This window comes from Chionomys nivalis, chromosome 14, assembly GCF_950005125.1.
Source record: "Chionomys nivalis chromosome 14, mChiNiv1.1, whole genome shotgun sequence".
In the NCBI taxonomy this organism is placed as follows: Eukaryota; Metazoa; Chordata; class Mammalia; order Rodentia; family Cricetidae; genus Chionomys; species Chionomys nivalis.
Genome location: NC_080099.1, coordinates 69,211,754 through 69,227,677, shown reverse-complemented (window position 1 = coordinate 69,227,677; position 15,924 = coordinate 69,211,754). Strand labels below are relative to the sequence as shown.

Sequence of the window (15,924 nt, the reverse complement as noted above, 5' to 3'; positions counted from 1 at the left end):
TTCAGCCATCGCTCTGTGGTGTTGTCCTTACTGTGAGTTTAAGGCTGGCGGTGAGTGAGTCCCGTTATATTTTTAATAACATTTTATAAGATTTTAGAACAGTGGTCTTAGAAAACATTAAGATTTTATCCCTACTCTAGTGGGACTTTTGGTTAATTTTTTTCACTGGATATTCTTTTTAAAGCTTGTCTTTGGGTACATCAGTGCAACTCATAGTTCCTTTCTGCAGGCACTTCCAGTCATTCAGGCTCCTGAGAGAGCAGCCAGCAACACTCGTGGCTCTATTAACTCACACATGAGGCCAAGGCAGTTATCTGTAATATTAGGGAGCCCATTGTGAAATTGCTGTTATTATGCCAGTCATATGGCTCCAACGGCAGTTTCCTGCATCCGTGCTAAGGTCAGGTTTCAGTGACATTTATTGAAGCACTTAGTGGGAAAACCCAACCCAGAGAAGATGAATGGCCGGCACCCTTGTGCTTTCGGATTCCAGCAGATTCACGAAGGGAAATGGATATATGCCTGAAGATGTAGCTCAGCTGGTAGAATATTCGCCTAACATGTGCAAAGCTCTGGGTTCAGTCCCTAGCACCACAGATGACTGGGCATAGTGGCACCTGCCTGTGGCCCCAGTCCTTAGGAGGTAGAAACAAAAGGACCAGAAGTTCAAGATCCTTTTCTGCTGCTGAGTTTCAAGGCCACCCTGGGCTGTAGCTCAGATCCTAAAAAGGAAAAACCACATTCAGTGATGATCAGAAATGTCATGGGTGAGCTGTTTTCTGGATCTGACTCTCGAGGCACGTATGTGTGTGTGCTCTTAACTCACGCCCAAGAGCCAACCTGAGAGAATGCACAGAAGCCTGGATCCCAAACATCACCAAGTCACGTTCTAGAGTGGCTAGCATATGCGTGTACCAGCTGCAGCTGAAAAGATTCTTTCCTCCCTCATCTCCCTTTCCAGTCTCCATAACTATGCGAAGACAGACGCAGGGCAGTGTTCTCAATCTTCCTAATGCTGCGACCCCAACCATAAAATTATTTCATTGCTACTTTATAACTGTTATGAACCTTAATGCAGGCTATCTGATATGTGACCCTGTGAAAGGGTCATTCGACCCCCAACAAGATTGCTACTCACAGGTTGAATGCCGCTGGCCTAAGGGATTTTGTAATGCCTAGGACCTGGGGGCCACACACTGGTCATTGCTTACTGATGTGCTCTGACACTGCCAACAGTCTACTACAGCCCCCCATGGCCCCTCCAGTATGCCTGTACCACCTGCACTGTGGGTTACTACACCCCCATGGCCCCTCCGGTATGCCCTGGGCCACCTGCACTGTGGATTTTGGAGTACTGATAGAATGCCAAGCAAGAACACCCCTGGGCACCATTTCCTCCCCATTGAGGGTCACCTTGCTGTTCTCATTGTTCTTCCTGCCTTGAGGATGCCTGCACAGCCTCCTCAGAGAACTCTGGCTTGAAAGGTAAACATCCCTGAGGCTACAGACAGCAAATGGCCAGGCTACTTTGGGGAAATAAATGGGGAGACCAGATCTACATTATTAAACACATTGTATGTGACTGTATGGTTTTATCATGGAAGTTATCAATGAATGGAAGTCACAGTCCTGACAGGAAAGGACTAAGAGTTAGCCCAGTATGGTAGCCACTGGCCACCAATGGCTATTTACATTAAGCTGATTAAAATTTCATACAATTAATATGGGCATGGTGGTGGTACATACCTCTAACCTCCACACTCTGGGAACTGAAGCCGGAGGATCGTGGACTAGCATAGGCTATAGAGTGAGTCTCTGTCTCTGTCTCTGTCTCTCTCTATCTCTATCTCTCTCACACGCGTGCACGCACGTACACACAATTTATACAACTGAAAAATGATGTGGGATGCCCTTCTGTATATGTCTTGATTATATTGGTTGGTGAATAAAGGTGTTTTGGCCACTAGCCTAGCAGAGCAAAGCCGGACGGGAAATCTGAACAGAGATAGAGAGAGTGGGTGAAGTCAAGGCTGTGCCATGTAGCTGCTGAAGGAGAAAGATGCCAGAACATTAGCGGTAAGCCACCTCATGCTAATACATAGATTAATAGAAGTGGGTTAATTTAAGATGTAGGAGCTAACTAGGAATATAACCTGAGCCATTGGCCAAACAGTATTATGATTATATAGTATCTGTGTGATTATTCAGGTCCCGGGGGGCCAGGAAACAAAAGCACAGTCTCCAATTATAGAAAAATTAGCTTTCTTAGCCAGACCATAGTTCATATGTGGCCAGTGACCACTGTGTGGGACCGCGCAGGTGGAGAACACGAACTGGTCCATCCTGAATCATACCTGACCTGAGGCATAGTTGAAGATTAATCTTTATATTACTCTCTCACCCAGCTTGACCCTGGCCAAGGCACAGCGAATATTCTATTAGAAGGTAAAATGGCGAGGGGGGAAATGGTGGCACTAGCAGATCACATGACTTGACACATGCAGGGAAGCCTAGGGTGGAGCCTAGCCTGACCTTTGTGGACCCAAGTGTCCCTGAACACTTGGACAATTTCCTGGGTCCATGAATCTGTGATTCTCTACACAGGGATTGTGGGTCTGCTCCTGGGGGGTATCCTGTATGAAGTATAGTTTTGTTATAGCTTTATTTCCCTTGTGTGGGAAGAGGCATGACTGGCTTGCCCTGCCCACTGTGTTGTGCACTTTACTGACTGGAGTCAGGCTGTCCTGAGGACTCAGTAAGTCAGCTGAAAGGATTCTGATAGGAGCCACAGAGCACCACAAGACAGCCACACCGTCACTGGCAAATGTCTTAGTTTCTTTACCTATGAGATACGTGCAGATGGATGAGACATAAAACACTCCTGCAGGTCCCTGCACACAGGTGGCTTTGAAATTTATTCCTCTGGTTCTTCTTGCCCCCATACCCCCAGAAAATGGTACCTACCTTTCTATTAATGTCAGCATTCAAGTTTTTAATGGTATGCATGCTGCCCCCTCCATATTTGTGATTGATTTTGAGAATCACTATAGGTAGCTCAAGTGCAGGCAGATCAGTCAGGTTGACTAGTTTCAGGGGACCCGGTGGCCTCTGTAGGCACTGATTTCTCTTTCCCTAGCATGCTCTGTTCTAGCAGCCGGTTCAGTCAGCAGAGCAGCTCTGAAAAGCCACACACATAATCCTAGACACCCTAGCCCTCAAGGAGGGTGGTCTCTATCAGAGAGGACATCACAGAAGGACTTCGATACACATGATAGCAGTTGCCTTGCCTAGAACATTCTTGAAGTCCTCATTTGGATGACTTGTGCCTCCTTGTTACATTTTTTTGCTTTGTTTGGTTTGGTTTGGTTTTAAACAGGATTTCTCTGTAGCTTTGGAGCCTGTCCTGGCACTAGCTCTGTAGACCAGGCTGGCCTCGAACTCAGAGATTCGCCTGTCTCTGCCTCCCAAGTGCTGGGATTAAATGTGTGTGCTACTACCACCCAGCTCCTTCTTTTGAGTCTTGCAATGCTATACTCCCAAACATGGAAGGCAAGCTTGGTGTTGGGAATTACATACATGAACGGGTCTTGAGAAGTATTTATAATGTTATTGGAGGGACTGAGGAAGGGAGGGAGGGAGGGAGGGAGGGAGGGAGGGAGGGAGGGAGGGACGGAGGGAGGACAGACATATAGGAAGGGAGGGGACCCTATAAACTGAGAGCTCTAAGATTTGCTTGCCTTTGTCCTATGTGACTTTGATGTCATTTTGAGCGTGGTGAACCATGTCCTCAAGAAAATGGCTTTAAAGATGTAGTGTGCCTAGGTACCACCAGCCTAGGTCTGCTGGTTGATTTTGAAGACTGCCCCAGGCCATCCTTGGCAGGCCCACAGATCAAAGCAGTGACTCAGCTGAGCCGGAGGGGTTTGCTTTCCAGTGTTGGAAGTGGCATTCTTTCCCTTCTCTTCCCGCTCATCACTCCCCAGCCCTTTCTGTCTTCCTGGGTTACTGTTGGCCTTTCCATATGGCTTTCTCTTGCTGATTCTCAAAAGTCTCCATCCGGGTCCCATGGTGAGTCATATTGCCAGTATGGCCTTCACCAGCAAGCACTGGATCAGACAGAAGCTGGAAGGCAGGGCCAGACATGGCTGCAGTCACAGAAAGCCCTGGATCCCCTGCTCCATCCTGTACTCACTAGCACAGGATGCCTGGACGACTGTCATAGGTAATCAGAATGACACTAGGTGACTCTGGAGGGGCTCATCCTTTGACACAGTGAGAAATTCTACCTGGATGTAGTCACAGTGACCCTATCTCGCATCTCCGGGGTGGTGTTAAGTGTCAGGAAGAACATTCTATAAAGCCTCACTCCCCACAACATGCTGTCTTGGTGGCCTTGACAAGCCTCAATTTCGTCCTCTGTAAAATGGGTTAATGGTAACATCATCCCCAAACACGTGATGGTGAAAGGCCATGCTGTTGGAAGGCTCATTGTTATTATGGGGACACGCACTGCTAGGAGCTTGGCCTAACTCCTGTGGCACTGACCCTTTCATTACTAGCAAGCACCTAGTGTAGCTGGAGTTATCACAGATGATAAAGAGTGGCAAGGAGAGGTGATCTTAGTAACTTCAAAAAGAAGCCAAGATCCCAAGAGACCCACTGTTCACTAGGAAAGCCTTGTGTCTCAAAACATGGGCCATGTTGAGCATGTTGGTAACCAAGGGCTTCCGAGCCCCTTTCTTCTCATGTGTTCTGTTCATTGGATTTCATATACACTACAGGCGGTACACGAGAGTGACCCCCAAGCACACTGAAGCCCCCCAGAGAAAGGCACCAAAACCGTCATTTCGCAGGGTGACTGTGCTGCTTTACGCAGTAAGTGTCACATTTTGGAAAACACACACAAGCGTTTCCTCTTGGCTTGTCCTTCCTAGGGACCTGAAGTTGGATGGAGGGAGGCAGTCAGCAGGGGCCATGAGCCTGAAGGAGATCGTTGGCCTTGATGGTGTGGAGCTGGGTGCTGATGGGAAGGTAAGGTTTCCAGTATCCAACACAAGGCCCAGGATGCAACACAGAGCTAGGATGTAAGACTTACTTGCAAGGTTGCACCACGTCACTGCAATTCTGCCAGTGTGCAGACAGAAACCGCGAGTCAGTAACTCAGCAGAGGCCCGGCAGGAGGTCCCGAAGTATATGCATTTCTCTGCAAACACTGTTTCTAGATGATTGCGCAATACTCACACATGAACACACATCCACATTCCAGGATGGGGTGATGGTTCGCCTATCTATAAACTGGAGGTGCTGGTGAGCACTAGTCCAACCACTAGTAAGGTTTTGTCTTCTGATCCTAGGAAGCCCAGCCCAGTGGCCACAAAACCATGGTTAGTTTGCAGTCCCACTAAACAGGCACATTCCTCTTTCACCCACAGTACTGGGAGCTGTTATATGCTAACCTCTGGTACTGGGTAATAGGTCATCTCTGTACAACCTCCAAAAGCCGGCACCCCTGGGCGGAAGCTCCCAGTGTGCCTGCCGGTGAGCAGTCCTCACCTCAGGGCAGCTGTCACCTCTGTGTCCGAGACACAGTCGCTAGTCAAGGCTGTATGTGGGTTGCGTGCTCGTCTTCATCCTAAAGGGTGAGTGTTCACCGAGGAAGGATGAAGGTTGGGGTCGAGCAGAGGGTCACAGCCAGCTCCTTCAGGGACGCGTGAGAAGAGCCAGAAGTCCTTATCAGAGACTCCTGAGGCCTGGTGTATTCTGAATCCTCTCCTGGATTATAAGACACCTTGTACGTGACATAACATTCCAGCACATTCTGAGATGGTACCTTATTGTCTGGCATGTGAACATTTCAACCACCCACCAGGATAGATAGACCGGATGGGGCCAGTTAAACTTCACAGATCAGAATCTGTTCAGGTGATGCTTGGGTATGAAAGTGGCACCAATTTGGCAAAAATGAATACCAAACAAGTTTCCTTTTTCTTCCTTTCTTTTGTTTTGTTTTGTTTTTGAGACAGGGTCTCTCTATGTAGGCCAGGCTGCCTTCGAACTCAGAGATCTGTCTGCCTTTGCTTTGAGAATGCTAGGATTAAAGACGGGCCACCAGGCTGGGCCACCAGTTGCATTTTTCCAATCCCATTAGATTCCAGAATTGCATGTTTTTTGAAAAGCAAACCTGATCTTAGAGTAGCAACAGAGCAGAAGACAAGCCGGCCACCCCAGGCATAACCTGTGTTTGTTCTTCCCTTTTAGACAGTGTCCTATACCCAGTTCCTATTACCCACAAATGCCTTCGGAACCCGGAGAAATACCATAGACTCCACCTCCTCCTTCTCCCAGTTCCGGAACCTGAGCCACCGCAGCCTCTCCATAGGCCGGGCCAGCAGCACCCAGGGGAGCCTTGACACAGGTAACGTTAGTTCAGAGGGTCTGGTGACTCGTGGCAGGAGATGCCTCAGTTTACAGTACAAATGGGACAAGGTCCACGGGTGAGGTGAGGTGGGCAGGCACCAGGTATGAACTCAGGTCACACAGGCTCAAACACATACCCAGAAGATCTTTCTCTTAATTAGCTGCTCTGTTACCAGCCCCCAGGGCCTACCTACGTGGGAGAAACCCAAGCCGTTGCTCTCTCCCAGGCTCCCAGCTCCTTAGGCTTCTGTATCCTATTGTGCATCCTGCCTTCTGCATTTCCCACATAACTGGGTCCTGAAGCGCAGGACTGGGTGCGCGTTTCCGTTGCTCACAGTTATGAACGGGGATGACTTTTGAAGGATGAGCTGCACATTCCATGTTTGCCCACACACAGCTACAAGGATGGAAACTCTTAGCGAAATTCCAGGTGAGGGTCTAGGAAATGGCTGGCACAGAAACATGAGGGCCTGAGTTCAGATCCGTGGCAGCCACGTAAAAGGCCAGCACTAAGGAGACAGACAGGCAGACCCACGAGTATTGCTGATCACTGGCCTGGCAGTATTGGTGAACTCCAGGTTCAATGAAAGACCCTGTCTCAAAGATGGTAGAAAAGTGATTGCAAGAAACATTATATCAACCTCTGGTCTTGACACACACACTTGAATACCTGCACACAGACTTACAAACGCATGTGTACACTTACATACACTAACCCTAACCCACACATGAAATTCCAAGTAAAGGTGAAATTCCCTAGGTCAGTCTGCCCCTGTCCCAGTTCCCCATCACCTGCAAAAGTCATTTGTGTCTGTGTTTTCTAGTGGCTATCACAGCTGGGACATGATTCACACACAGCAGCCTGTCCGGAAGCATTTACCCAGGTCATGGCCCCAAATGTCACAGATGAGTTTAGCAATTCTCTCTGAGGCTGGTCTAGGACCATGTGCTGTGACCTACAAGAGCATAGGGCACATGCAGTGTCAAGTTTTGTGTTCTGGGTCAGGGAAATGACCACATAATTTACTAACATAGCAAAACATCCGAATGGTAAGAACTGGCCAGTCTTTTTGTAAGCGTGTGGATATACCTTATTGCCAAGCAGAGATGGTCCCTAGACATCAGAGCCATTGTGTGACTCTGAGACAAAATGGCCCTGAAGCCGCCTGTCTTCAATAACTGTTCTCAACATTTTCCTAGCAGCCTCAGCCTCAACGAATCTGGGGCCCCTAATTACCATTTTGCTTGTGGCCTTCAGGAAGTGACCTGGGAGACTTTTTGGACTATGACCCAAATCTCCTGGATGACCCCCAGTGGCCTTGTGGCAAGCACAAGCGTGTCCTGACTTTCCCTTCGTACATGGTGAGTGGTACCTGCTGACGGGCTGGCGGGTCTGTTAATGCTCACAGCATCCTGCAGAGGCCTCGGGGAGGTCTCTGGACTTTGCACCTGGGACATTCTATTGAGTTCTCTAATCAGAGTTGCAGGATTCTGGTTAACTGGCCTAGGAATGCCATTTAGAGAGAGGCTGAGAAGGCTGGGTACCGGGGACATGAAAGCTACCACCCAGCTTTAGAGGCCTTCACTTCTGAGAAGGGCATGCCAGGATACACACCCTGGACTCCACCAGGGAAGGCCTGACCTTTCCACGGGAGCACCAAGTTCGAGCTGAGCTGAGTTTGGATCTCCTCAGTGACTGTAAGTCTCCACAACACCCCAAACCCCGGGTGAGTAGGGCACGGGTGTTACAAGCAACACTGTTCTTGCTGTGTGTATCCCATGACTTCCTGGTTTCCCTTTGTGTAATTTTGATGACACATTCTGCCTGACTACCTTCCCTACCGTGGCGGGCTCTGGTAGAGCTGTCCTAATTGCTGGAAGCAGGAAAGAGTCTACTATGCAGAGAAATGGACTGACCAGGCCTGTCAATCACAGCATCAGCAGAGGGAACATCTGCCCAGATGCCCTGCCTCTCCGTGCCTTCTGCAATCCATGGGCACTTCCTCCCCTAGCTCACTCTAACTCCTTATCTTAGAAGCCCTACCCTCAGCATTGAGCCCAAGGGGTCTCACCGAGGTCTTTTGCGTCTACAGATGCCAAGGAGCTAAGTGACTCCAAGTCCTCAAAGGTTGTCTGCATTTGTGTTTAGAGTTTAGAACCCCTGGTCAGCACTGGGCCTTTGCCGGTTACTATCAGTGCTTGTAGTCAGAGCCCTGCTGTGCCATATTGGGTAGAATGCACTTCCAAAGTCATTTAATTTAAAATGACCGTTGTCCTCACTTTTTACTTCTTACCCCTGAGCTCCTAACATGGTTGTGTATAGGTAGGGATTGTTGGGTTTAAACGTTCGCACGTTTGTTTGTTTGTGTTCCATGCCCTGTTCATTCAAGGAACACAGCAAGACTCATTCACCTTGGTGATCAAAGTGACAATCCAGTGACAAAATCCTGTGCTGAAGGAGCCGCTGAGAAGTTGCTGTCTGCATGAGGACATGCGTTTTCAGTGTGGCCCACTTTGTCTATGGATGATCACTTTATTAACTAATTTGGGCAGGAAACTTGCTCAGAACCCCAGGGAGACCCTTTGCTATTGGCAGGAAGTGGGGAGCTGAGCCTCTGACTCCTGAGTCGGACTCTGCTCACTGATTTTGCCTGCCTGTTTCTGAATGACCTGTCTCTGTGCAGTCAGCAGTGGGACCTAAGGTCAGGGTATGAGGACCATTCTCTGCCTAGAAGATTAACAGATGTCTGGAGGTTTGAGAGAGTATGAAGGTGTACTGCTTGTAGCTGATGGTGGGGTCCTACAGGGGACTTCCCTATGGAGATGTTGTCTTGTGGCAGCACTGACTTCCCTTTGACAAGAATGGCAGGTTCCAGACCCCATATACCTGCTTATTTTATCGTGAGCTTTGGAGTTCTGGCCCCAATCTGTGCAGACACCGATGACACAGCTAATTTGCCCCCCTTGGACACTTGGATGACTTTCCAAGTGAGAGTACATGTCCAGCCCTCCTCATCCTGTGTTCCCAAGTGGGTCGTTTTTCATGTGTTGACAATGGGCTTCCAGGAAGAGTCTGTGTTTTACCGAATGCCATCATTCTTTGGCTGCATTTCCGAGTCCAGGCCATGAGGCTTCTCCACCTATTCAGGCCCCAGACAGTGGTACTTTTGATAAAAGACAGGATATCCATTTTTTTTTTTTGTCTTATCAGTTAAATTGTTGACAATGTGTAACAAACAGCTTCAGGCAAGCTTCTGTAACTCAGAGAAGCCTACAGCCTACAGGGGATTTAGATTGATCTCCTAGGAACTAGAGTGCAGGATTCTTTATTTTCATAAATTTGCCTGACTTTTGTATGTTGCGGAGCAAATCTAGAATTTGCTTATTCAGCAAATGTAGTTACCACCCTACTGTGTGCGTCATTGTTTTTTTTTTTGTTTTGTTTTTTTTTTTTTTTTTCATTTTTTTTTCTTGCTGATTTTTTTATTAATTAATTAATTTAATTATTAAAGATTTCTGCCTCTTCCCCGCCACCACCTCCCGTTCCCTCCCCCTCCCCCAATCAAGTCTTCCTTCCTCCTCAGCCCAAAGAGCAAGCAGGTTTCTCTGCCCTGTGGGAGGTCCAAGGACCACCCACCTCCATCCAGGTCTATTAAGGTGAGCATCCAAACTACCTGGGCTCCCACAAAGCCATTACATGCAATAGGATCAAGAACCCATTGCCATTGTTCTTCAGTTCTCAGTAGTCCTCATTGTCCATTATGTTCAGCGAGACCGGTTTTGTCCCATGCTTTTTCAGTCCCCGGCCAGCTGGCCTTGGTGAGTTCCCGATAGATCATCCCCATTGCCTCAGTGTGTGGGTGCACCCCTCGCCGTCCTGAGTTCCTTGCTCGTGCTCACTCTCCTTCTGCTCCTCCTTTGGATCGTGAGACTTCAGTCCAGTGCTCCAATGTTGGTCTCTGTCTCTGTCTTCTTTCATCGCCTGATGAAGGTTAATATTCAGGGGGATGCTTATATGTTTTTCTTTGGGTTCACCTTCTTATTTAGCTTCTCTAGAGTCACGAATTATAGTCTCAATGTCCTTTATTTATGGCTAGAAACCAAATATGAGTGAGTACATCCCATGTTCCTCTTTTTGGGTCTGGCTTACCTCACTCAGGATAGTGTTTTCAATTTCCGTCCATTTGTATGCAAAATTCAAGAAGTCATTGTTTTTTACTGCTGAGTAGTACTCTAATATGTATATATTCCATACTTTCTTCATCCATTCTTCCACTGAAGGACATCTAGGTTGTTTCCAGGTTCTGGCAATTACAAACAATGCTGCTATGAACATAGTTGAGCATATACTTTTGTTGTATGTTTGGGCATCTCTTGGGTATATTCCCAATAGTGGTATTGCTGGGTCAAGAGGTAGGTTGAACCCGACTTTCCTGAGAAACCGCCACACTGCTTTCCAAAGTGGTTGCACAAGTTTGCATTCCCACCAGCAATGGATGAGAGTGCCCCTTTCTCCACAACCTCTCCAGCAGAGGCTATCATTGGTGTTTTTGATTTTAGCCATTCTGACCGGTGTAAGATGGTATCTTAATGTTGTCTTGATTTGCATTTCCCTGATTGCTAAGGAAGTTGAGCATGATCTTAAGTGACTTTTGGCTATTTGAACTTCTTCTGTTGAAAAGTCTCTGTTCAGCTCAGTGCCCCATTTTATAATTGGATTGATTAACCTTTTACGGTCTAATTTCTTGAGTTCTTTGTATATTTTGGATATCAGACCTTTGTCAGTTGCGGGGTTGGTGAAGATCTTCTCCCAGTCAGTGGGTTGCCTTTCTGTCTTAGTGACAGTGTCCTTTGCTTTACAGAAGCTTCTCAGTTTCAGGAGGTCCCATTTATTCAATGATGTCCTTAGTGTTTGTGCTGCTGGGGTTGTACGTAGGAAGTGTTCTCCTGTGCCCATGTGTTGTAGAGTACTTCCCACTTTCTCTTCTATCAGATTCAGTGTGTTTGGACTGATATTGAGGTCTTTAATCCATTTGGACTTGAGTTTTGTGCATGGTGATATATATGGATCTATTTTCATTCTTCTACAGATTGACTTCCAGTTTTGCCAGCAAAATTTGTTGAAGATGCTCTCTTTTTTCCATTGTATACCTTTAGCTCCTTTATCGAAAATCAGGTGTTCATAGGTTTGTGGGCTAAAGTCAGGGTCTTCTATTCTATTCCATTGGTCGACTTCTCTGTTTTTATGCCAGTACCAAGCCGTTTTCAGTACTGTAGCTCTGTAATAGAGTTTGAAGTCAGGGATGGTAATGCCTCCAGACAATCCTTTATTGTATAAGATTGTTTTGGCTATCCTGGGTTTTTTGTTTTTCCATATAAAGTTGATTATTGTCTTCTCCAGATCTGTGAAGAATTTTGATGGGATTTTGATGGGGATTGCGTTGAATCTATAGATTGCTTTTGGTAGAATTGCCATTTTTACTATGTTGATCCTCCCAATCCAAGAGCAAGGGAGGTCCTTCCATTTTCTGGTGTCCTCTTCAATTTCTTTCTTCAAAGACTTAAAGTTCTTGCCAAATAGATCTTTCACTTCCTTGGTCAGAGTTACCCCAAGGTATTTTATGCTATTTGTGGCTATCGTGAAAGGTGATGCTTCTCTGATTTCCCTCTCTGCTTCCTTATCCTTAGTGTATAGGAAGGCAACTGATTTTTTGGAGTTGATTTTGTATCCTGCCACATTACCAAAGGTGTTTATCAGCTGTAGGAGTTCTTTGGTAGAGTTTTTGGGGTCGGTTATGTATACTATCATATCATCTGCAAATAATGAAAGCTTAACTTCTTCCTTTCCAATACGGATCCCCTTGATCCCCTTATGTTGTCTTATTGCTATTGCTAGAACTTCAAGCACTATATTGAAGAGGTATGGAGAGAGTGGACATCCTTGTCGTGTTCCTGATTTTAGTGGGATGGCTTTGAGTTTTTCTCCATTTAATTTAATGTTAGCTGTCGGCTTGCTGTAAATAGCTTTTATTATATTTAGGTATGACCCTTGTATCCCTAATCTCTCCAAGACCTTTATCATAAAGGGGTGTTGAATTTTGTCGAATGCTTTTTCAGCATCTAATGAAATGATCATATGGTTTTTTTCTTTCAGTTTATTTATATGGTTGATTACATTGATAGATTTGCGTATGTTGAACCAGCCCTGCATCTCTGGAATGAAGCCTACTTGATCATAATGGATAACTTTTCTAATGTGTTCTTGGATTCGGTTTGCCAGTATTTTATTGAGAATTTTTGCGTCGATGTTCATGAGTGAGATAGGCCTGTAATTCTCTTTCTTGGTTGGGTCTTTGTGTGGTTTTGGTATCAGGGTAACTGTAGCTTCATAAAAGGAATTTGGCAATGACTCTTCTGTTTCTATATTGTGAAATACATTAAGAAGTATAGGTATTAGCTCTTCTTGGAAGTTCTGGTAGAATTCTGCATTGAAACCATCTGGCCCTGGGCATTTTTTGGAAGGGAGATTTTTGATAACTGTTTCTAATTCTTCACGACTAACAGGTCTATTTAGATCGTTCACCTGTTCTTGGTTTAGGTTTGGTATATGGTACTTATCTAAAAAAGTGTCCATTTCTTTTGCATTTTCCAGTTTTGTGGCATACAGGCTTTTGTAGTAAGATCTAATGATTCTCTGAATTTCCTCTGTGTCTGTGGTTATGTCCCCCTTTTCATTTCTGATCTTATTTATTTGCGTGTTCTCTCTCTGTCGTTTAATTAGTTTGGATAGGGGTTTGTCAATCTTGTTGATTTTCTCCAAGAACCAACTTTTTGTTTCATTGATTCTTTGGACTGTTTTCTGTGTTTCTATTTTGTTGATTTCTGCCCTCAGTTTGATTATTTCCAGTCTTCTACTCCTCCTGGGTGTGTCTGCTTCTTTTTTTTCTAGAGCTTTCAGGTGTGCTGTTAAGTCCCCAATGTATGCTTTCTCCGTTTTCTTTAAGTGGGCACTTAGTGCTATGAACTTTCCTCTTAGCACTGCTTTCATCGTGTCCCATAGGTTTGAGTATGTTGTCTCTTTGTTTTCATTAAATTCAAGGAAGACTTTAATTTCTTTCTTAATTTCTTCCTTGACCCAGGTGTGGTTCAGTAGTTGACTGTTCAGTTTCCATGAGTTTGCCAGCTTTCTGGGGGTAGCTTTGTTGGTGGCTTCTAACTTTAATCCGTGGTGATCTGATAAGACACAGGTGGACACTGATATTTTTTTGTATCTGTGGAGGTTTCCTTTGTTTCCAAGTATGTGGTCAATTTTCGAGAAGGTTCCATGAGCTGCAGAGAAGAAGGTGTATTCTTTCCTATTTGGGTGGAGTGTTCTATAGATGTCTGTTAAGTCCATTTGATTCATTACCTCCAACAATTCTCTTAATTCTCTATTAGTTTTCTGTCTGATTGACCTGTCCATTGGTGAGAGAGGTGTGTTGAAGTCTCCTACTACTAGTGTGTGTGATTTGATGTCTGCCTTGAGTTTTAGCAATATTTCTTTTACATAAGTGGGTGCTTTTATATTAGGGGCATAGATATTCAGGATTGAGACTTCATCCTGCTGAATCGTTCCTGTTATGAGTATAAAGTGTCCCTCTCGATCTCTTCTGATTGATTTTAGTTTGAAGTCAGTTTTGTTAGAAATTAGTATGGCCACACCTGCTTTTTTCTTAGGACCATTTGCTTGAAAAACCTTTTCCCAACCCTTTACTCTGAGTAGATGCCTGTCTTTGTGGTTGAGATGAGTTTCTTGCAAACAGCAGACTGTTGGATCCTGTTTTCGTATCCAATCTCTTAGCCTGTGCCTTTTTATTGGTGAATTGAGACCATTAATATTAAGTGATATTAATGACCAGTGGTTGTTAACTCCGGTTATTCTTACTGCTTTTGGTAGAAGAGTTTGTGTGTCTCCCTTCTTTGAGTTGTGCTGTTGAAGGGTCGCTAGATGCCTGGGTTATTGTAGGCAGTGTTGGCAATGTTGGATTCCTTGGGTTGTGATTTTCCTTCTATTACTTTCTGTAGAGCTGGATTTGTGGCAACGTATTGTTTAAATTTGTTCTTATCCTGGAATGTCTTGTTTTCTCCATTGATAGTGAACGATAGCTTGGCTGGGTATAGTAGTTTGGGTTTGCATCCATGGTCTCTTAGTTTCTGTAGTACCTCTATCCAGGACCTTCTGGCTTTCATGGTTTCCATAGAGAAGTCAGGTGTAAGTCTGATCGGTTTACCTTTATAAGTTACTTGGCCTTTTTCCTTTGCAGCTCTTAATATTCTTTCTTTAATCTGTATATTTTGTGTTTTGATTATTATATGGCGAGGGGACGTTTTTTTTTGATCCAGTCTGTTTGGTGTTCTGTATGCTTCTTGAATATTCAAAGGAATATCTTTCTTTATGTTGGGGAAGTTTTCTTCCATAATTTTGTTAAAAATGTTTTCTGGACCTTTGAGCTGTGCCTCTTCTCCTTCTTCTATCCCTATTATTCTTAGGTTTGGTCTTTTTATTGTGTCCCATATTTCCTGAATGTTTTGTGATGAGAATTTGTTGGTTTTGGTGTTTTCTTTGATCAGTCCGTTTATTTTCTCTATGTTGTCTTCAGAATCTGAGATTCTTTCTTCTATCTCTTGTATTCTATTGATTATGCTTGTTTCTGTAGTCTCTGCTCGTTGACCTATATTTGCCATATCCAGCTGGTCCTCAGTTTGTGTTTTCTTCCTTGCTTCCATTTCAGTTTTCAATTCTTGGACTGTTTCCATTACCTGTTTGATCGTTTTTTCTTGGCTTCCCAGGGTATCATTTACGTATTTACTCATTTCTTCAAACTTTTTGTTATACTTCTCATCCATTTCTATGAGGGCGTTTTTTACATGTTGTTTAAGGGACTCTATTGCTTTCAAAAAGTCAGTTTTTTCCTCTTCTCCTGTGATAGGGTGTTCAAGTCCTTGTGTTGTAAGATCATTGGGTTCTGGTGTTTTCATGTTGTTTTTCAGATTGTTGGGAGAATTCTTGCCTTGGCGTCTGCCCATCTCCTCTTACCGAAGCTATCTATTGGGTTTGATTTAATTGTAGCGGGGCAATCTGTTCTCAGTGCAGGCTTCACTGTTTCTTGCCCGCACTATCCTGTATCCAGTGCCTCCGCCGCCCGGGCCCGCCTGCCGGTGCCTCCGCCGCCCGGAATTGTCTGTGCGCCGGTGTTTCCGCCGCCTAGGCCTGCCTGCCGGTGCCTACGCCACCTGGGCCTGCCTGCGCGCCGGTGCTTCCGCCGCCTAGGCCTGCCTGCCGGGCCTGACTGTCGGTGCCTCCGCCACCCGGGCCTGCCTGCACGCCGGTGCCTCTGCCGCCCGGACTTGCCTGCGTGCTGGTGCCTCCGCCGCCCGGGCCTGTCTGTGCGCCGGTGCTTCCGCTGCCTAGGCCTGCCTTCCGGGCCTGACTGCCGATGCCTCCGCCACCCGGGCCTGCCTGCACGC

The 15,924-nt window shown here is 45.8% G+C and overlaps 1 protein-coding gene across 2 annotated transcripts in view; it reads left to right on the top strand.

Annotated features, from left to right (window-relative positions):
- Cables1 (Cdk5 and Abl enzyme substrate 1) overlaps positions 1-15,924 on the top strand; it is a 106,180-nt gene that overhangs the window by 75,250 nt on the left and 15,006 nt on the right. For both annotated transcript variants that reach the window (XM_057788483.1, XM_057788484.1), the window contains 3 exons: positions 4,935-5,031; positions 6,259-6,415; positions 7,676-7,779. In XM_057788483.1, coding sequence (XP_057644466.1) covers positions 4,935-5,031; positions 6,259-6,415; positions 7,676-7,779 — 358 coding nt within the window. The remainder of the gene's footprint in view (positions 1-4,934; positions 5,032-6,258; positions 6,416-7,675; positions 7,780-15,924) is intronic.